This window comes from Elgaria multicarinata, chromosome 8 (assembly GCF_023053635.1).
Source record: "Elgaria multicarinata webbii isolate HBS135686 ecotype San Diego chromosome 8, rElgMul1.1.pri, whole genome shotgun sequence".
Classification (NCBI taxonomy): Eukaryota; Metazoa; Chordata; class Lepidosauria; order Squamata; family Anguidae; genus Elgaria; species Elgaria multicarinata.
In genome coordinates this window covers 37,693,446-37,716,578 of record NC_086178.1, presented here as the reverse complement: position 1 = coordinate 37,716,578, position 23,133 = coordinate 37,693,446, and the positions used below count along the sequence as shown (strand labels likewise).

The 23,133-nt window shown below is 37.6% G+C and overlaps 1 protein-coding gene across 1 annotated transcript in view; it reads left to right on the top strand.

The window, feature by feature from the left end:
• RASA2 (RAS p21 protein activator 2) overlaps positions 1 to 20,229 on the top strand; it is a 51,581-nt gene extending 31,352 nt beyond the window's left edge. The window contains exons 13-24 of the mRNA XM_063132165.1: positions 2,051 to 2,125; positions 3,255 to 3,378; positions 4,462 to 4,568; positions 6,905 to 6,991; positions 7,073 to 7,150; positions 7,588 to 7,661; positions 8,243 to 8,349; positions 9,325 to 9,407; positions 11,100 to 11,308; positions 13,104 to 13,207; positions 14,003 to 14,192; positions 15,334 to 20,229. Coding sequence (XP_062988235.1) covers positions 2,051 to 2,125; positions 3,255 to 3,378; positions 4,462 to 4,568; positions 6,905 to 6,991; positions 7,073 to 7,150; positions 7,588 to 7,661; positions 8,243 to 8,349; positions 9,325 to 9,407; positions 11,100 to 11,308; positions 13,104 to 13,207; positions 14,003 to 14,192; positions 15,334 to 15,361 — 1,266 coding nt within the window. The 3' untranslated portion in view covers positions 15,362 to 20,229. The remainder of the gene's footprint in view (positions 1 to 2,050; positions 2,126 to 3,254; positions 3,379 to 4,461; positions 4,569 to 6,904; positions 6,992 to 7,072; positions 7,151 to 7,587; positions 7,662 to 8,242; positions 8,350 to 9,324; positions 9,408 to 11,099; positions 11,309 to 13,103; positions 13,208 to 14,002; positions 14,193 to 15,333) is intronic.
• The last annotated feature ends 2,904 nt before the right edge of the window (positions 20,230 to 23,133 follow it).

The following is a 23,133-nucleotide window of genomic DNA, read 5'->3' as shown; positions in this document are numbered from 1 at the left end:
CCTTCTCCGCATCCCACCAGCACAATACATTCGCTATGAAGGGACAAGGGAGAGGGCTTTCTCTGTTGTGGCACCCCGACTGTGGAATGCCCTCCCCTTGGAGGCCCGACTGGCACCAACGCTGATTTTATTCCGGCGCCAAGTGAAAACATAGCTTTTTAACAAAGCTTTTAATGGTTGAATTCACTAAGTTGGCACATTGTTTTAACTGTTTTAATAGTTTTACTGCTTTTAAATTATATATTGTTTTAACTTGGTTTATGGTTTAATTTGTTTTTAGCTGTGTATATTTACTGTATGCTTTTATCTGTATGCCGCCCTGAGATCTTATTGATATAGGGCGGGATATAAATGTTTAAAATAAATAAATTAAATAAATAAATAAATAAATAAAGTAAATTAACCACAAAATGGGTTAATTAAGGTTACTGCATTCCCTTAACTATTTTGTGGTTAAGCAACATGGTTTAGCATGTTGTCTGAACCAGGCCCTTCTTGCCCAAACTGCCTGCATTTTTCTGCCTCTTTTTCCTAGCTGTATTGCATGAAGCAAAATCAGTCTAAAGGAATAAACATTGCTCAACAGGGTCTGTTAAGGATTGTTGTAAACCAGGGATGGAGAACATGTGACCCTCCAGATCTTGTTGGATTACAACTTCCATTAGTCCCAGCCAGTGGTCAGGGATGATGGGAGTTGTAGTTCAACAACATCTGGAGGACCACACATTCCCCATCTCTATCGTAAACACTACTTCCAGCTCTATTACCTGGTGACTCAGTGCAATATTATTTCTCATGTACCAGCCAGTGATAGCAAGAGCACTTCAGTTTAATTTCTAAGGGCCGCTTCATATGACGGAGCACCTGTTTGATTACCACAAAAACATTTGCATGGCAAGATATTGTGGCTCCTGTAAAGTATGGAATTGGTTCACCACATATTGTGGGAAATCTCATTAGCTCACATAAAAGTAGAGTGTTGGCATAGAGTGCAGTTTATTATCTGCATGGTGTTATCCTTAAATACCAGTAGATGCTTTCCATGCATAAATGTTTCTCAACAGCAAGTACACTGGTATTGTAGTGACAACTCATATTTAACTGTGCTGGGAAGTGATCTCTTCAGCATTGACCATGTATGTATATATTGATTTATGCTTGTGTAATAATGCTAGCTGTTGTTCATATGAGTCAGCGACAGGAAGGAAGGAGCTGCTGCAGAAATGTAAACTCTAAAGAAAGGGCAACTTCCATCTTTTTATTACATTGTACATTGTACAATGTACATTGATTGTGCTATATAAATAATAATAATAATAATAGTTTTATTGGAGTCTTTTATTAATAGCTGACATTAAATGTGTATTATAGAATAAGACTTGGCTACTCTTACACTAGAAATCCAACTGCCCAATATACCAAGGGAAAATAATAATTGAGAGCATCCCAGAGACCATAGGATGGCTCGAAAAACCCCTTCTTAGGTCTGCGACATTGCTTTGACCCCAGAAAGGGAAGCCAGAGATCTGCCCCTCACAGCTGACATGGAGAGAACAGCACAGTCTGCCTCTCTGAGGTTGGACAGTCAATCTCAGAGAGGGGGGAAAGGGGGTGTTCTGGTGGGAGAATAGTAGGTATGATTTATCGTAAGCCATCCTGCCTTCCCCCTCTGAAGCACCCTCACTGCACAGGTGGAAAAGCTCGTCTAGTGAAAAGCTCAGAGGACAGAGAGGCAAAGATTGCCTCCATAGCTCCTCCCACCTCGCTGGCTTCAGCTCAGCAGGCCAGAGGAATCTTGGAATCCTCCAAGTTTGAGGGTGTCCAAGCAGCGAGGGTGCAGTCCGTAGGACTGCATCCTTAGCAGCATGCCTTTCCAGCATATTAATCAAATATTGAAAGAAGAAAAAGTGGGTGAAATTGTCTTTTTATAGGTGACTAAAGCAGCAGTCTTGTACACATTTGACTGGGAGTATGTTTCGTTGAATTCAGTGGGGCCTACTGTTGAGTAGATATCACAGGATTGTGCTATAAAACTTTACTCTTATTTCAGATATGTGAGAATCTTAAACCTTGTGAAATTGATCCCGTGAAACTGAAAGAAGCAGACAGTGTAGATATACACAAGGTATGCTTCAGTTATTTCATTCAATTTATATTTGAGGAGCTAGTATCTGAATAATAAATTCTTTGGAATGGTAATAATTAACTGCTGTTTAATTTCAGCAGTAAGGAAAATTCCTGTTAACCAGAGCACATTTTGTTACCCTTGCTGTGTCGCCTTTTAGTTACCAGTGTATTCTGCTCTTTAACTTCATCATATAGAGCCCAATGTAAATAATTAAGTACTGTGTAACAGTACATATATATTCATTCATTCGAAGTATTTTTATCCTGCTCTTCATCCAAGGCTTTTAGAATGGCTTATAAATATCAGCAATAAGACAGGCCTGTCAGCAGGCTTACAATTTAAAAGGCATGACACAAAAGGCAAGGGGTTTGGAAGGGAGGAGGAAAAGAACAAATTTAGGCACTAGATTTTTAGTTGCAAAGTTCAGCAGGTCATGGAGTTAAATTGAAACGCAGTGGAAGAGCTGCCATTTCCACTTCTGATGGCCTCAACAGTGGCAGTTGATAGTCGGGGGGGGGGGGGCTCTTAGCTTGAGGTGAAGCCAGGCACAATGGAGGATGCCTGAGCACTGCTTCATCTACCTCCAGTGACCTCAGCATGCATCATGTACATTTGGAATCAAATCCTGGATCAGCTGTAGAAGCCCTTTATGTGGGCTTGGAAGTTTCCATTGCTTGGCTTCTAGTTGGTAAAATGGAAATACTATTGACCTACAATGGATACAAATTATAAACCAGATTATATCCTGAAAGTGCTTATGGAAATTATTAATTGCAGTAAGTCTCTGTCAGTAGTGTCATATGTGCTCTTTGGCTCACTGATGCTACTGGCTCTAATGAAAGAAGAAAATGTCTGATTGATAATGTCATTGTTCTGAGTGATGGTTTATTTCCTTCTCTATTGTGTATTTGTATACATATGTCAGCAAGCCTTCTATTAGCCTTTAAACAGTCTGATTTGCATTCATCTTCTTCTCAAAGATTGCCATTGTATTGTAGAATAAACACCATGTATGCAACATTTTTGGTGAGATTTTTCTCTGTGGCACTAGAATAAAACTGATGAGGGCCTTTTTATATTAATATAAATGGCATGCCTTTCTGAAATCATTTGTTTGTCCTCACAGGAAAATCTCCGCTACTATGTCGACAAAGTATTCAATACAGTTGTGCAGTCAAGTATAAGTTGCCCTACATTAATGTGTGATATGTTTTGTTCTCTGAGGCACTTGGCTGCTAAAAGATTTCCTAGTAAGTGTGTCCATTTTTTGTTCAAATCTGATATATGATCTGCCTAATGTCTCTTTGAAGTCCATAATAATGTACATCCCACAAAATCAGGTCTGCTAGTGTTCATAAGGAAACTGAAATCGCAGAATTAGCAACTTACATTCTTCTGTGGATTTTAAAAATATTTATTGTAAATATTGCCTTCCTTCTGTAGTCTGTATACAAAGCACATGAATTTATTAATGAATACTATTTGGCATCAGAACTGCATACTTGTTACATCAGAGTGCCATTATGAAAAGAATGAAAGATAAGAGGCTCAAAAAGAGGCAAAATCAAGCATAGCTATTCATCCACTACTGAAAAGTTAAAATGTGAATAGCAAGTAGTTATCCATATGCATCTCCTCCAAAATAGGTAGAATTGCCTTCTCTGTAGAGAGTAAAATAGCTTTACTTTGAAAACGAATAGAATTTGTAGTGTATTTAATGTAAAATACGCATAGCTGCCTCATTTGGACATAAGGCTAAACTGATTCAGTGTAACATGAACAAGCCTTGGACTCTTGAGCAACCCCCACCTCATTCTCCTGTGTGGCCTTAAGGAGGAGAGACTGAAAGCTTTTGCTTTCAATTTAAACTAACCCAGGCTTGTTATGTCTAATCCCAGACAAGGTGCTGTTAGCCTTAACTACAGTTTAGGGAAAGAAATCAACTTCAGGCAGTAGTTCATGATCCAGGCTTGTTTCCCTAAACCATAGTTAAGACTGCACACAATTTTGTGTTCAGACATAACAATAAACCCTGATCAATTGGAAAGGAAACAAAATCTTCCGATCTCCTCCTGCACAGGTGCATGAGCCCAAGGCTTGTAATGTTAAATGGCAAAACTAGATCAATGTCTAATGGTTTTGATTTGTGCCCCATAACGCATGACAAAGCATCTTATATCATAACCATACTTCCATTTCATGCTACTTACTCATTCTCTATTCTGCAAAAGAATAGTAGCCCTTCTACTGATATTGTCTTGCTAAGGTTTTTCACTGTCTTCATTTCCTATTAAGTTATAGTACATTTTACATTTCATGGTTTTTCTCTGCAGATGACCCTCATGTGCAGTATTCTGCAGTGAGCAGCTTTGTGTTTCTTCGTTTCTTTGCTGTAGCTGTAGTATCGCCTCATACTTTCCATTTACGACCTCACCATCCAGTAAGTTTTAATAACATTACATTCAAACTCTGTAGGCCAGCTTAGTTAGGAGGAGCTATAGAGAAGTAAGCTTAGCATTTGTAAAGTAAATGGAGAGTTACATTGAGAGCTTGGACCACCCGGACTTTTTAAAAAGTCATCTCTAGTTAACTACCTTGCTTCTAAATGGCAAAGCATTCTGGGATGTTTTTATGTCTGAAAGCACTTGCAATTAGACAACCCACATAACTGAAACAAAGCAAATGGGTAGGTAACTGGCACTCTGATCATTTAATGTATCATTCCGATGCATTTTCTGTGAACTTCGAAGGGATTTTAAAACAGATGGCTGCAAGTCTGAAAGAGAAAATTCAGAGTCTACTAAAAGAGAGTATAGAAACTGTACAGCTAATATTTTAGCAAATAATTTGCAGAGTATGTGTCAGGTGGGACAGTTAATAACTCAGTGCTGTGTGTCACAATCTACATGTTAGCTTCAATCTGTACCTACAGAGAAATGTTTCCTGTGTAGGAAAAGCATGAAGTGGCCCCAACAGCTCATTTTCACATGCTTTTTTTTTTCTGATTGTGAACTGCTCTCAACTATGATGCTATGAAGGATTCCAGGGCAGATGCATTGTAGGCATGGTCAAGTCAAAGAAAGCATTTGTGCTCTGATCATCTCAAAAGAAAAAAAAACGTTCCGTATTAATTTTCTTTCTGGATTATTGGTGTGCACTTACATTAGTTGGCATAATTTTGCAACATATTTATGCAGGTATCTTCCATAGCGAAATAAACTTTTGGACTCCAAAGATGTAAAGTATTATAAACGGATGTACTCGTTATGGCAGTGAACATCCTTAATCAGAGGCCATTGAATAGTACTGATTATTGCTGTGTAATTGGCTCCAAGTTCTTGAAGCAGTGAGCGTTCAGTGCTTCCCCACTCCTTATCAGCACACTATGTATGCGCTGTGCTTATCAACTCATTTTCACCTCTCCACTCTACTGTCTCACCTCACTCTCAGCTCTTAAGTTGGCTGTATTTTCTTGTCCCTGTTAACAAGAGAACTTTGTTATCTTAAACTGTTTTCCTTAGCTAGCTATTCAGTTTGAGGCACTAGCCTTACTGGAAAAGAATCCAGTAGTTCAAGTGTTTAACCACCAGGCATTGTATTAGAGCAGGGCTGGGTAACACACTCACCTGGCCTTAAGTGCGGCTCTGCTGCCCCCAAATTGGCCACTGCACAGGCAGAACAATTCCGAGTTTGCCACCACATTTTAGTGGCAAACCATGACCGTAGCCTAAAAAGGCCATATTTAGGTTTAAAACAAGGTCATGTTCATGTTTTGCTGCTGCTGCCACCAAAATGCAGTGGTGCACTTTGTGGGTACAGACCAAGGTTGTTGAAATTAGCCAATGAAATACCCAGGCTTGTATTAGAGTCTGTATTTTATATTCATTTAATGAAAATATAAAATATTCATAAAATTGGGCATCAAGACAAATGCCAGATTTTAACCCAAGATGTCAATATCTGCTTCAAATAGTTACATTTTTGAAATGTCAAGTATCTCAAGACTAGCACAAATGTTAAATTTTATTAATATGTAAAATATTTAGAATTGTTCTTTAAAAACTTAGTGCCTTTTAAAACTAATTACCCAAACGTTAAATCTTTTTAATATATATATAATATTTAGAACAGTTCTGTAAAAGCTTAGCTTTTTTTAAAGTAAGTGCACTTATTTTACCCTTTTTTTGCAGGGTTTATTAAATATGAAACTGCAGAACTCAAATCTGTAATGGATCCAAACGTTCTGTGAGAAAAGTTCCACTCACAGAAAGAAAGCTCCCATTAATGGAGGGTGGATGGCAGAAGGCTGTTTTTCCCTATTCTTCCTGCTTCCCTGAATATCTCCTCTTAAGGGTTGTGGCACCCTCCAGCACAGCATGGCAGGTGTGCAAGAAACTGCAGGAGAGAGGGAAAATCAGTGAAAATTTCTTCTTCCCCCCCTCATTCCGTTAGTAGAGGTCTCTGCTGAATCAAGTGCCTTTGAGTGCCTGGAAAGGGGCATTTGGCTCTAATTCTATATTTTTGAGAAGAACTTGGTTGCAGACTACAAATTACCACCTTGTGCTATTTCCATTTCAGTGAGACCTATATGAGAGCCTCATGTAAGCCCACTGTCATGTGCAGATTGTGCAGAAAAGCACTTGGGAGATCTGACTATTTCACTGTAATACTTTGACACCAGTTATGACATATTTGGTCCATGTTCTTTACTCCAGTTGAACTTTGTCATCTCCTGTAAAATAGTATTATTAACTATTTCTTAAATGTCTCTTTTAGGATGCACAGACCTCTAGAACATTAACCCTTATATCAAAAGCCATCCAGACACTGGGAAGTTGGGGAAGTTTGTCCAAAAGTAAACTAGTAAGTACTTGATGGATTCTTTTATGTTTGCTTCTGTTATCTTTCTGTTAAGATTTACTTATATCACTTTTCTCTTTTTAGTCAAGCTTCAAGGAGACATTCATGTGTGAATTTTTCAAAATGTTTCAGGAAGAGGAGTATATTGAAGCTGTTAAAAAGGTATTCTTTTATATATACAAAATACATGGCTTTAAAAAAATGTTTTTCCTGCTAACCTACAAAGAACTTGGAAAATATCAGCCTATTTGAGTCTCACAACAGCCCCGTGAGGTAGGTTAGGCAGGGAGATGTTCGAATTTCAGCTGGATGGGGATTTGAACTCAAGTCTCCCAGATCCAATCCTTTGTCTACTATGCCATGTGGCCCTTTACATCCCACTTGTTTTAGCAAAGAGCATTAATTAGGATGTCTTTAAAATACAGTATTTGGGTTGTTTTTAGATAAGACATGTTAGGGAAACATGCAGAAATAAAGTTTTAGAAGTGTAAATCTGCCTTAGAAAATAATAGCTGAGCTTAGGCTTCGGTTTATTTTTAAGCTTCTACAATTGTTTAGAAAATAATCCACACCATTCTAATATGTTCTCTCATTTTCAGTTTTTAGATGAAGTATCATCTACTGAAAGCAAAGAGCCAAGTGTCATGAGCGAGCCAGTGCATCTTAAAGAAGGGTAACTAAAATACAAAATATTGTATATTGACCAGTGTGTGTTTTTCATATATATAATTTTGCTCATGTGTCCCTTCAAACTAGTCACAGCCCAGAATCTTTGCTTCCCTGAGTACTCTGACTACTTCATTGAATAAGTGCCAACTCTGTCCAAAGCAATGGTCTTGAGTCCTAGTATTTGGGCTGCATACAGGAATGCCTATTTACACATATGTACAATGTGTAATTGTACATTAAACTTGCATTATCATTAAACACAGACTGCCCCCTTCTGTTCAGTACAAGATTCCTGCATGAAGATGCTAGTTTTAGTTCATACCTAAGATTGTGTTCATATGTGACGTTCTTGCCTATATCAGTTTTCAGTTAATATTCCTGGGTATTTCCCCTTGTTGGACAATAGAGTATTCTAAATTATTACCTCTTACATGCTTAAATATTTTGTAGTCCATTCCGAATGTCACTAACTTAAGGATAGGTACTGAATCCTTTAATTCAGTTTGTAAATAAACGCATCTGGAAACAGTTTTGTGAGAAGGATTTTGAAAGTATCTGTGCATAATATTCTGTGTCTTTTCACAGGGAAATGTACAAAAGAGCACAAGGAAGAACTCGTATTGGGAAAAAGAATTTCAAGAAGCGTTGGTTCTGCCTTACAAGTAGGGAGCTCACATATCATAAGCAACAAGGTATTAATGTAGTTTATTTGAAGTTACAGGGCATGGTCTATTTGTGGTGTTCAAATTGGCCCTGTTCAGGAGACACCTTAAACCTTGGCTTTAACCATGGTGAGTAAGGCTTTTTGCCTTATTCACCAGGGTTAAAACCAGGGTTTAAGTGTCTTCTGAACAAGGCCATTGTGTTGTTTAGTTCCAACAGTTAACTGAGTTCATTAGAACATGGTCCTCTTCATATTCAGACTAGAACAAAGTAATAACAATTAATATTCATATTTTGAAGATTTTAATTACATCACGTTTCATATCATATTTTGTTCCCAAGTTTTTCTGTTTGCTTAATAGAGGGGGATGGCCTTGCATATATGGGTTAGGCACCACAGCAAGGGTGATTAACCTTTTCAGCCCAAGGGCTGAATTGCATTTCAGAAATGGTTTTGGGAACTGCATTCCACTGGTGGGCAGGCCATAGGCAAAACTGGGTTGGGCGGAAAATATCCAGTTTATAGTAAGAAGCATCTCTACTCAGAAGTAAGCAAGACAAGGCTCAGAAGAAGCAGGATTGACTCACTTAGCAGCAATTTGGAATATTATTTCCTACTCCAAAGTAAGAATGCATCATGTCTACTCAGAAGTAAGTCTCTGCAGGAAGCAGGACTGAATCACTCAGTAGCTTCCTTCCCCTTTGCACCACAGGGAAAAATTGTCTCCAGTCAGTAGCTGATTAGAGATAAGAGCTCCCCCCCCCCCCCCCCATGACAGAATGGGTGGGAGCAGGAATAGGAGCTGCCCAGGATGGATAGGGAATCACTGTGGTCCTCATTAGGCCCATGGCCTGGAGGTGCCTTCATCCCAGTACTGTAGAGTGGGCAAGCATTTGCATTTACCAATTGCTTCCTGAAAAGTGGAATTATGACTTCACTTCTGCTGGGTGTGCATTACAAAGCATTTATCTCCTGCATTATTCACTAATGTGCGTTATTGCAGATAAAGAACCGATCTACACCATTCCAATTAAAAACATCCTTGCAGTAGAAAAACTTGATGAGAGGGCATTTAACAAGAAAAATGTGAGTTGATTTTTGTTTTGAAATACCAGTTAAGAAAATACTTATTTTATGGTCTTTGGAACAAGCATAAAGACTTCTGAAATGTCACATACAAAAATAAACAGTTTAATGACGGTAAAGGCTTCCTATATACCCTGAAAGGACACTTGGACATTGTCTTTTGAGTATTTCCATGAGGGCAACATTCCATAACTCTGGAATATCAAAGTCATGCCCTGGTTGCATTATTTGGTTTAAAGATAGTTTTTCAGGAGCCTGTTCCATGTAAAAGCTGCTTGAAACACCTACATGGCAGCATTGATGTATAGAGTGAGTTTACTATGTGGAATGCTGACAGTGACGTTTATGCCTGGTTCACACGTAACGAGAGCCCATTGTTTGTCATTGAATTGTTGGTTGTGATTAGACTATAAGAAGAGCCATGGTGGATCAGAACAAGGCTCCATCTAGTCCAGTATTCTGTTCACACAGTGGTCAACCAGTTGTCGACCAGGAACCCACAAGCAAGACACAAGTCCAATAGCACCCTCCACCCATATTCCCCAGCAACTAGTGTACATAAATACTGCCTCTGATACTGGAGGTAGCATATAGCTATCAGGAGTAGTCATTATGTGTGAACCTTACACTTTGATTTAACCATGGCTGGGTTCACACAACACAACAAGCCAGACTATGTGTTGAGGGTGGGTTGTCATTGAACCATTGGTTCTTGTGGAATCATTGGTTGTTGCGTTGTGTGAATCCAACCACACTTAACAACCCATGGTTTGTTAGGTATGAACAACCCATGAAGACAATCCATGGTTTGCTGTTGGGCTGTGAACTGTGGGTTGTTTGTGGTAACAAACCATGATTTGTTAGTGTGGCTGGGTTCTTAAAATACAACAATCCACAGTTGAACAAGAACCCACAGTTCAATGACAACCCACAATCAACCCATGCTCTGGCTTGTCATATTGTGTGAACTAGGTCAATGGGTTGTCAACCATGAACACAACCCATGAAGAGAACCCATGGTTTGTTGTTTGTTTGTGAACTCTGGGTTCTTCGTGGTTAACCCATAGGTAAACCATAATGCAGGGTTCACATATAATAACAACCCACAATTCAATGACAACCCCTAGTCTGGGTTTTTGTTTTGTGCAAACCAGGTCATAGTGTGCTGGTGTCAGCTGATATTCCTTTACAAGAAGTCTCTCAAGAAACTCTTAAGGAAACCTTATTCTCACCACCTCCCCGATATATTGCCATTTTTTAAGAAGAAAACTTTTAGACCAGAAAAATATATTGGCTCGTGTTTGGCTTTGCTTGCTTTCATACTTCTCCTTTGGGGAATGATTTTAGGTTGAGAGTACTGCCTTGATTCTTCCTGTGATTGATTATTTTCTATAAGGGCTGCTGCTTAAAACAGAAGGGTAATGGATGGCTGACCATATTAAGTAGCTGTTTCCTGACTTAGAATTAAAGATTGTGTGAATGAGGAGAAGAGCAGAGTGATAAATAAGTATGCAGCTGGAGAACAAGCAAAACAGCTGGAGGATGTAGCAGTGCGGGTTTACTACTGACAGAACAAAATGTTCTCACAGCTGTTACATGGAACAGCCAATGAAGAAAATTTTGTACTATCATTTAGTGTTCTCTGAATTAACTTCACTGGTTGCTGAAAGAAAAGAATATTTTCTTTTTCAGATGTTTCAAGTGATACATGTTGAAAAACCACTCTATGTACAGGCAAATAATTGTGTGGAGGCTAGTGAGTGGATAGAAGCTCTCTGTAGGGTGAGCAGATGCAACCCAAAGAGACTGAGTATTTACCATCCATCTGCTTTTTTGAATGGCAACTGGCTTTGCTGTCAGGCCACATCTGAGAATACAGTGGGGTGTGCACCATGCACTGGGTAAGTGATGTCTGCAAAGAAAGGTATATATCTATTTGGCAATAGAAGTAAGATTGAATTTTGCATGTTTTGCTGTAACTTTAAGTTATTAATTGCCACATCTGTGGCCAGAGGGGGCCTCATATCCAAAGTGTGTGTGTGTTTTCATTTAGGGCCACCTGTGAGTCCCATTGCTTGATTTGAAATCATTACGCTTTGTGCCATGTTCTTATAAGCATCCACTACCCATCAGATCTAATTAACAAAAGTCAGTGGTCCTGCAATGCATAAATTGGTCTTGGATTGTCATTTGGGAATGACAGATTTCAACTTTCAGGCTACTATGGCAGTTCAGCTACCATGTGTTTTGACATCGCTATTCTCAGCTTTTGCCTGCCAGCAGCAGGCTTACAGTGTTGAGACACCTGCCAGTTTTGTTAGCAGCCCTGGGTTACCCTATCACAAAATAATCTGAAGATAATGATATACACATGAAAAGATATTTACCAGCTAGGTTAAATTAAAGAAGCAATATCGGATTACGAGTACAGGAAGTGGAGATTGACTAGGCATACAGGTAATTAAATAGATGAATTGGTTTTGTAATTAATCAGTTGAATTAGTTAACAATGTCTGGATCAATTAATTTGGACCTTGATTGAGCCATACATACCTCTTACAAAGCTCCTACACCAGCTTGTGTGTTCAGTAAGGCTTGACTTGCCTGCTCTATTTCACTGCTCTGGACTTCAGCTTGCCCAGTTGAGAGTGGAAAAGAAATCTGAATAGTTTCCTAAGGGGGTGGGGCCATACATAATTTGTACCAATACATTTAAATGCCTTTATATCCCCTCTCATCTCCCATCACTAATCAGAGATAAGAGGAGGGCGGCAGGGGTTGCCTGCACTGTACTGAAGGAAACCTGTCTTCAGCACGCAGCAGGGAAATCCTAGTTCTTACCTTCAATCAGTGATTGGATATAAGAGGGGATTAAAGGCATTTAAAGTTTAAATAACCTCTGAGAAAGAGTGGGAGTTCCTGCCAGGGCTGGAGGGTGAAAGGGCAGAGCCTGCTGAAGAAGTTTATGGGCTAGATGGGGAACCCCTGTGGGCCAGAGATTCTCCTGCATGCTGGATATTTCACAGCGGGCCAAAGGTTCCCCATCCCTGTGCTAAGCCATAGTTTAGCACAAAATAAATGAACAGAATCAAGCTTTGGACTTCCCCTCTGGCATAGCTACAAAGAGCAGGTTGAAAGAATTTGCTTTCTGTTTTCAGCTAACCCAAGTTTCCTTAGTTTGGATGTAATGAGAACAGGAAGCATATGTATTCAGTCTCCTCCATGCAGCCATATTGAAAGGGAGGGGAGAGTGCAAAAGCCCAAAGCTTGTTCACATCATGCTAAGAAATTGTTTAGCATTGGTTCCAAAATTGGCTAGAAGCAGCAAGAATGTAGTATTATTCTCCCTTCAGATGTTCCTAACTTGCACTATAGCTACTGCTGCATCTTTGTTTGATCCTTTCATTTTAAATATTTATTCAGTATGATTTCCTGCTTGTCTTAACATTTTACTTTCTGAAGCTTATCACCTACATTTTGTAGCAACATTTTGAAGTATTTCCCATTGGAAATAGTTGTACAATATACTTTCATAGCCAGTACTCATGCTTTAGCAATACATTGCATTATGTCCAATAACTTGAACATCTAAATACATATGTGTCATTGGTACCAAGATGTATGCCTTAATCTCCTTTAGAAAATGACTTGTAATAGAAAGTGAAGATACATACTATTCATACATTTTAATTCCAGAGGAGTACCTGCTGACATTCAAATAGAGATTGATGGGGATCGAGAAACAGAGAGAATCTACTCACTTTTTGCTATCAATATGTCAAAGCTGCAAAAGATGGAAGGTATCAATAAACTACTGAAATGCAACCACCTTATTAGAAATAGTAATGTTGGAGGCAAATGTCTTATTAATGTAAGCTTATATCAGTTTCTTATTGACAGTTTATTTCAAAATACAATGGGTTCGATCCAGACAAAAGTGTGCATAATGGAGTTGGTAGAAGTTGACTTCCCTGACCCCTTCTTCCTCAGCTGGTAGGGAAGTGTATTCAGGGGTCCTGGGGCCTACTAGAGGGAGAAGAGAGTGGGGAAGTTCAATTTCCACCAGCCCCATTACACTCATTCTTGTCTGGAGCCAACCCATTGTAGATACTACTCCTCTTCTTCTTTTTTTCCAGACTTACATTGGGGTGGGGGGGGGGAACTCTTCAGCCATTCTCTTTCTGCTATTTACACTCTGGTCTTCAAAGAGTTCTACCAATATAGGTCTCATTTACTGCATATGTGTTAATATGTTCACATATTTCTGGACTTACGGAATTTATAGAAGAACATATGTAACTCATTGCTGTATTACAAATGGGACCCAGTGGTCTTTATTCTTTTAGATAAATGTTTTGTAGTTATCAGATCTATTTTACCAAATAATTTAGCGAATTGCTACCTTTATGAAGATTAGTTATGGAGTAAATGACGAATCAGTGCCTGTTACACCCAGTAAATACCTTTGTTACTTCATTATTTTTAATTAAATGTCCATTCTACTTAGAAAGAGCTGTAATTCTGATCATGTAGAAGCAGAGATATGTTGTTTAGTGAAAAATTAACATTTACCTAATACGGTGCTTCTTCTTTAGAGGTTTGTGAAAGAATAGCAGTATATCAAGGTCCACGGAAGGAGCCAGATGACTATTCTAATTTCACAATTGAGGACTCAGTAGCAACTTTTCAAACTCTTCAGCAAGTGATATCTGCCGTAGAACAATTGAATGAACATCATGAAAGATATCGAAAGAAAAGATCATCTAGTGCAAAATATGGCAGCGAGTAAGTATTGTAAGAATTTCTGTCCTCAGGATAGGTTTTTCTCCTGACAAACAGAAGATCAGGAGTAACTCTAGATCTATTTCCCAGAGTTCTGAGTGTCCATTGGTGCCAGTAGAATATTTTCCTAAGCTTAATCTCCAGATGAATAATTTGCGGGGGGGGGGGGGGGCTCATGTAGGGAGTACTTCCAGAAAAGGTCCTCTCATGTGAATTTTAAGTTGTCAGCTTCCCATGAAAAGATTACCTTGGTTACTGGATTCATTGGCTACTGATGTGATTTGATGTCCAAAACATCTAGAAGGTACCAGCTTGGGGAAGGCTGGTCTAGAGCCTACGCATTATGTGAAAGCAATGTTGTGATTGTCCAGTAAACACACTTATAATATCTTCGCCCGGGCCTGCTATCCACATAAAGAATGGAGTGTTGTCATAGGCCTATGTGCATAGTCAAGTCTGAAATCATTCACCCTTAAAGTGTGTCATTGCATGGATAGTGACTAATGTATATTGGAGGCTTTACTCCAAAGTTAAGCCCAGTGGACAGATGGAAGGCAAGTGGAGACTATCCTCCTTACAACATTTGCTTATTTGGAAGGTTTGGGATTGGTTAACATTTGATTGAATTTTGACAGGAGGTTGACAAATCGTCCACAGTAAAATCAGTAACATTGTTATTATTATTATTAATTATTATTATTATTATTATTATTATTATTATTATTATTATTATATCCCGCCTTTTCCCATTACTGGGACTCAAGGCGGTTTATAAGATCAAAACATGTACAATTAAAACATATAAATATAAATTACAAAAGTTAAAATATAATTAAACCTACAGTAAAATTAAAAACATGTTAAAAGAAAATTAAAAGCTGCAACAGGTTAAAGGGGTGGGGGGGATCCAATACATTAACACAGGTCCAGTATAGTTCCAAAAACCCGCTGAAACAAAAAACTTTTTGCCTGCCTCTGAAACTGTAGCACAGAGGGAGCCAGCCTAGCCTCCCTGGGAAGGGAGTTACAGAGTCTTGGAGCAGCCACTGAGAAAGCCTTCTCCCACGTACCCATTTGTCTTAAATTTTAAACTACCGTTTTCATTAAATAGTTTTGTTTCGTTTTTCTTTCTGATTTTTTCCAGAGAAAATCCAATTGGAAAAATTTCCTAACCTGCAACAGAGATGGATTTTGAAGAAACTGGAGTTTTCACTCTTTAAAAATCCTGGTTCCATTCTGATTCAGAGTATTTAATAATGTACATCGCCTGCAAATTAGATTGTGAACAGCTATTTAATATTTAATAGGGAATAGACCTTCTCGGGAATCTGATTTTTTTTTTTTTAAAAAAAATGCTGTGGAGGGGCTGGGGGAGATAATTTCCGTATTCAGAAAATCTCACAAGTTCCAGAACATGCAGGTAAACAACGTTTCTAGAGCTGAAAGGAAAATCACAATTCTTGCAGATGGGATTTTGTGTCTGCCAAGATAATCATCAGTTTCATTTGTGAACCATCAGTAACTATTCTGTGGACAACGGCAAAAGAAATCCCAACAGGGGACAAAAGGATTTGAAGCTTTACATTCAGCGCACAGCCACTTTTAAAGCTATCCTTCCTTAATCTACAATAGACTTTTTGTAAAAAAGAAAAGAAAATGGTGGTACTTTTTTAATGTGCATTGACAATTAGGGATGTTACGTTTTTATGTGTGATATTATTGAAGCAGGACAAGTCAGGGAGTCTACGCATCTTGTTTACAATTGGAGTGAGTAGTGAAAGGAGTGACATGGGACCACTGTCTGTATTTTTGACTTTTTAAATGACCAATTACTAGTATTTTCTTTAGCAATCAGGGCTTTTAAATATATATAAATTTCATGCTGTTGGGAAAATATTGTGGAATACCAGGTGACAGCTATCGACCAGTAATTTAAAAACAGCCCTAAATATAGGTGGTAAAATTGGACATGTGTCACATCCAATTTCAACTATTTGTTTTTGAAAATCACTCCAAGCACTTTAGATATCTGGATAGTGCCAGATAATAATTCTAGATACTTTTTAGTATCTAACCATTATGATCAGTTGAATGATCACTGTTGTGGCTTAAAACAATGCTTTCGTGAACATTTTTATATCTAGTTTTTTACTTGCCAGATGAAGTTTCAGAATCAGCTTTGCCTTTAGAAACTGTTAATCTTGCCTTCTTGATATATTTCTACTCATAGGCTGATAAAAAAAAATGTATGTAATAAACAGAAACAAACTGTTGCTTGGGTGAAGAAAAGGCGAAGCTTCCTTTAATCAGTATTATTGAATGTGGTACTAAAAAAACTCATCTGAGGTTTGCTGAGCGCTATAAAAATTGATACATTCCCACTGAAGTCATGGCCATGATATCTATATATTGTCCTTTTAGTTTACCTTTTGAACACTTCTGCTTTTTTTACTGTCATTTGTCACAGTTGTAATGAATATTGTATTAACTGTTCTAAATATAATTATTTCAGATTTCTATTGAAGATATATGTTGCTTAAAATACTAAATTACTAAAGGTTCACCATAGCATTGAAAGCTTGATCCCAAGAATTACTGCACTAGTATATGAGTGCATGTACTCAATGGGACTTATTTTGGAACAACTGATACCCATGCCTTAGCAATAGTTGCTTTTGATATTTCCTTGAGTTTCAAAAAAGAGTGCCATGAAGTGAGGGGGCGGGGAGGAAGACTGTTCAAGAAATAAGTTTCTGGGAACATGAGCCTAGCTTGAGCAGTTCTTTAGATCATGGCTTTCAAATAGAGTGTGAATAGAAACCAAAATGGATTAGCAGTAGAATGAATGACACAGAGGTTGTGTAATCAGAACACTAGAGATATGAACAAGTCTGAGAAAAATTACCACAGAATAATAACTGATAGATATAAAGCTTCTATTCTATATAGGATTCAAGTGTAATGCATAATTTGTACAGAGGAGACTGAAATTGCCAAATGGCATATAGTATTGGACAAGGCCTGTGGTAATGGCAGAAGTGATTTACTGCTGGATAGGGTTCTTCATTAGGAGATCCTTTACATTCTTTACTACTGTTGTTTGACTTACAATATAAATTATATATAACATTGATACTTGTTAGACTCTTTACCCAGGCATATTCTACCTTCTAGATTTAGACCCAAAACGAATTAAAAATATTAGGGATGTGATTTTCCATTGAGATTCCTTTATACAGGAACCTAGCATTTTGATATTTGGGGGGCATTTTTGATTAAGAAACATGAAGATGCTACAAATTTGGTCTTTGCTTGAGCACCAGGGTGAGAGATACTATGTGTTAATTATATTACTACTCCAGTCATATCACTTGTTTAAGCATCAACAAGAAATAACAGACAGAATTAAAAAAATATTAGACTTAATTTAATTCATAATTCTAGACAATGTTAAGCATGGAGATTGACATTCTGTTAGTCATATTGAGGGGGGAAATAATACTTCAGATATAATCTTATGGTTCCTTTGGAGGTTGTCATAAGGTACTGCAGACCTCCACCTTCATGGGCAGAAAGAGAAGTCCACATGCAGAGATCCTCCCTGGGTAGCAGTTTGGAGGCAAGATGAGAACAGCCAAAGATCCACAGGTTCTTAGGCCCTTTTGGTTCTCCAACATACCCAGAAACAGATCTAAAAACTATGCCAACCTGAGGGCTGCTACAGTAAATTCCCTCCCATTTGATGCAATGGGATGGGGGAGGTATCCCACGTTGCACCCTGACTTGTGTGAGCCATCAGGGCTTAAGGAGTGGGTTCCTCCAGAATTGATCTCTCCAACAACACTTCAGGATTGCTCTACCCAAGCATTACATCATAGACATTTGAGTTCTTAAGTTGTCCTGAGATAATCGTACATTCCAATAATGAAAGAAGAATGACCAATCCTTCACAAGTACTTGGATTGCATTCAATCTCCTTGTTTGACAATGCAGCATGGCTAACAACTTACACATAAGCATAATACTCCATATTTGTATCATTGTTTTAAATATATCATATAGACCATATAAAATCATGTCACTTATATGTGAATATGACCACTAGATTCTTCTATATCAGGACTGCCAAGCACCAGAGAAGAACTGGACAATATGGGAAGGATGTGATATAGCATTTTATGGAACTAGGGCAATATTGCTCAGTATGGCTATATAGAATGCCATCATTGTCTTCGTTATTTGCTCTAGGAGGGAAACAAATACAAAGGCCATGCTTTTAGTAGTTCCACCTCTGTTATTGCTCGGCTTGTGCCAGCTACCCATAAGTTCAGCAACTTATATAGTGGTCATCGTCCCCATGCCATGTAGAACTCGTAGGATCAGGATTGTAAATCACAAGGGGAACTTCTACAAGTAGAGAACGCTTCAGACTGCAAAAGTCGTAGCTGAACTTGTGAGCAGCCAGCATGAACAACATATTGATGGGATAGGTCATTACACAAGTAATGACTGATGGAGGTCATAATTGCAGTGGGGACTAATGTGGATCTGATTATGTAGAGGCATTCTTGATGTACATGTTGAAAGCTGTTCAGTCATGTGGGTTAAATGAAGGGCTAAAACTTCTGGGTTTCCTGTGATTACATTGCATTTTTGTATCAATTTACAGTCTTGGAACAGCATGACAAACACATTTCTAAATTGCAAGTTTATGTTCAGGTTAATTAATCAATTCTGTCACGATTCACCTGTGTCTCTGGCTGCTTAACACATCGTGAAGAGGCAAAGCCTGGTTTTCCATAGAGTATTCCCTCATTGCAGCTTTCTGACAAGTGTACATATACATGTTTACATGTTTTGCATACACACATTGCATTTTTAGGTGTACACCTAAAAAATGTAAAGGGTGGCCGCAGTGGCAGTCCTTTAAAATAGGCTTATTTGAATCTTAACATTTTACCTAAACACATTGTGCCACATTATATCAATAGACACAACTTTTTAAAAACTTTATTTTGCTTTTTCATTAGTTAAAAATGACTATCATTTCTTTCGTGAGTTAGAGATGCTTTGTTCGATTCTAATCTAAAAACTAGCCACGTTTTATTTAATTTTGGAGTCTAAAAAGGGCTTATATATTTCAATGAGAATATTTATATGGGTGATTGTATTAAACCTGATCAATAAGACCTTAAAATGGTCAGGATTCCTGCCAACCATGCCCTCTTCCAGGATAATCAATTCCATTCCCTGTCTCCCCGATTTTCTATGCCCCCCTCCAACAGTCAGACAGCATTCCATGGCCATTGAGCATGCTTAGTCCCCCATTGGGTTGTTTTTGACTATTTCTCCCCTTCCCCTTGATGGCTTATTTTCCTAACATGTTTATATACTGCAAACCTTGGAGTTGGTACCTTTCCCCTTGTACATGGAGAATGCTGTTTTGCCTACATAAGAATTGGCACTCGGAGAATTGAGTCAGGGATGGACATATCTGTTAATTTTGGTTTCATTTTCCAACTTTTCCCATCATAAACCCATTTTCTCCCATATCTGAATCACTTCGTGAATTTTTTTTACATCCACACAAAACTTTGTACACGTTTTGATGTGCATTTCTCCTAATAGATGCATTTGTGAATGCTTTTTTGCTTGATACACACTTTTTTGTCAAGCAAAAACGTAGTTCTGTATTTTATATTTTCTAATGCACACATTTTTGTACATTCCCCTAATATGAACATTGCTGTATTATTTTTTATTGGGAACAGCATTGCAAAATTCAAAGAACTACAAATACTGAAGGATGACTGCATTTTGGTTTGAATATTGATTTAGGAAGTACAAACAGAAATAATTTCTCCCCATACCTAATTTGAGTTCACTATTGGTATACTTAATGGACTTAGAGCTTTCAGTACATTAGTACTCGGTTATAACGTTGAGGCATTTGCTTATTTATCAAATTATGGTGTTCCTTTGTTGCATCATCATTTTGTCATCCTATTTGAGCATTGGATGAAGTGGACTCTATTCATAATTTTTTTTTTAAGTCTTTAAGGTGCCATAAGTTCATTATTTTTGGTGTGTTCTATTAATTTCTGGTTGCTGTTCACAATAACATTTCTGAAATAATGTCTTTTTTGTTTTTAGAGTAGAGCATGCCATGATTGCCCTAGTACAATGTCACAAAGCATGACATTTAACACCGTAGTGTTACAAGGATGTACATTTATATTAGAATAGTTAACATTAAGAAAACTAGTATCACCTGTGAAACAGTTCAGTCTCCATACATCACCTGCATGGTGTAAGATTTGCATAACTTGATTCGAGATAATTCTAAAAAAAAACACCAAGAAACAAAACAAAATCCCAATGCATTTCTTTTTCTTGTGGAGGCAAAGTGCTATGTGTGGGGTGAGATTCAGTTTGCTGCCCACTATTTACTAATTATTTACAAAAGGAGGCCACTGCAAATCTGCCATATGATTCATCTCATCCATTCCTTGCAATCCCAGAACCCCAGCTGTATATTCTTCCTGCTGGAGTGGTACTGGATTGCTATGCAGAAGGCACACACTTGTAAATAGTGGCTGGAATGTAGCATTCTATACATGCATGAGAACAAGGAGGAAGAAAGCCAGGGGGATCCCTCAGGCTGTAAGCTGATGCCCTCTGGGGGTAGGGGACAGTGCAAATAACAAGGCAGAGAGTCTTCAGAGTCTTCACCCAGATTCTAAAATGCAAAACACACACACACACCACATCAGTATTCTACAAATGTCAAATGGTCCTTGTTGGCACAGAAACAAGTGTTTAAAAACACCACTAGTAAAAGCTTGTTTGTCATTATCTGGGTTTGATCTATTCTGAATTTAACTTTAGCATTCTTTAAAACTATTAAAGGAAATAAATGCACTTTCAAAAGTTAAGGTGCCACAGTATGTAGATAAAATAGTGGTTAAAAATAAAGATTTACAGCTCTTAGCAGAACTGAAAAAATGAGGTACATGGCCTGGTGCCAGGGATATTCCTAGCCGTGCCCATGCAATTTCAAATGCACTAGATCACCCTGAATTATGTTTTTACAAGAGGTTGTTAAATGTTGAGAGGAGTTTCTACTTCGATTAGCTTTGAAATGGAGACTGCTTGGTTGACATGTATATTTTACAATGTATTTTTAATTTGTTAAGATGTATTGAATGTATTTTATTTAAAGTTTATTTTCTTAACAGAAGTATTAAAGTTTAGTAGAACGTTTGAAACTTGAATGTTGCAGCTAATTTTAATGTGTTTGATAATTTTTAAATACGTAAAATGTAAGTAAAGGTTCTCATACACAGTGGATGCTAAATGCTGTTGATCCACAGTTTCATGTAAAAAAAAAGGATGAAAATACCATGTGTATGGTATATGCATCTCCCCCTTGAGAAGGCTTTTTCAGTGAAAGAAATAGCAATAATTAACATACAGCGTTACCTCAGCAGAAAACCTTTACAACCTTATATAAAGGGACCTGGTTTTAAAGTAAGTAAAGAGAAAATATAGATCATGGCAAATTTCACCTCAGGTAAATCTTAAAAGCCAACTCAAGTAGACCAAGCAACCTATGCCATGGAATTTATATTAAGGTAATCAGAACCACTTTACAATATTTGTATGGATCTATATAAAAATGCAAGATGTGCAACTATGGCTTAAATTAAATATTCCTTTCCTTGGGAAGACTAAATTCTAACATAAGAGCTGGCTCAGACCAAGGGGCCATTTAGGGGCAAGTATCCCAGCATAGGCAGACGGCCTCTAATAATGGAAATTGTGTATAGCCATCAGGACTAGAAGCCATTGTTGGTATTTCCATTTTTTAAAAAAAAAAATGTTCGAAAAAGTACTAGTAGCATAACAGAAAGGGGGATTTTTAACTTGTATCCAGTTGCATATGCAACTATAACAAAATCCAAAATTAAATGTAAGATCTTTAGATTACAGGGCATATCAGGTACCAAATATAAAGGGTTACTGTTAAGAACCTAAATAAGGCTATTACAGTCATAGTAAAATAATTAGGAAAACACATTTACATTTTAAATTATTGTTACCAATGTATTAGATTTTGGAACAAATATTTTAATGAACAGGAAATGTTAGAAAGTGGAATAGAGACAGACAAGATATTCTCTGACCAGAGAGCATCTATCACCATTTATCAATATCAGCAAAAATAAGACAAACTAAATAAATATAAAAATCAGAACTGATTGCAAAAAGTACTTTTAATTCTGCCATATTTGATGCTGGAATAGAATGGCACAAATTACATATGACTAAATAGAGTACAGAACATCAGGATGAAACCTCTGAGTTTGGCACTTGACATTTTCAATAGCTCAAGAAAAAACGTGTAGGATAGCAGTACAATGGAATTTCTCACACTGGAATTTATATTTTTAAAACTGACAACAGTAGATGTCTAAGGGGATGCAACCACAACATCGTGAGATTGTTTAAAAGATGAAGAGAATTTTTACTGTATATTTCATGATTATGTTGCTAAGCTCAAATGTTTTGGAAAACAGTCAACAATTTCTAATTTAAATATTACCAGATCCTTTACTTGTCATCTTGATTTTTGTGCCACCATCAAACATTCAGGAACTTTTGATTATACTTCTATAATCTCCCAGATTGAGTTTGGCTAAACATTGGAAAATGAGGACAAATCTCCCTCCCCAAAAGGTGACTGGCTCAATCAGGTCTGTGAGATGTTTACTTTAAGCTGACAGTGCATCAAATCAATATAATATCAAACTGTAACTTAACGTTTGGTTATCAGTGAGATTAACTTTCTTCTGCATGTTAATTATAATTATCTAAATTTGTTATGGGAAAGTGTTTTCTGTAAAAACGTTGATTTTTACAAATAAAGAGACTTGCAAATATA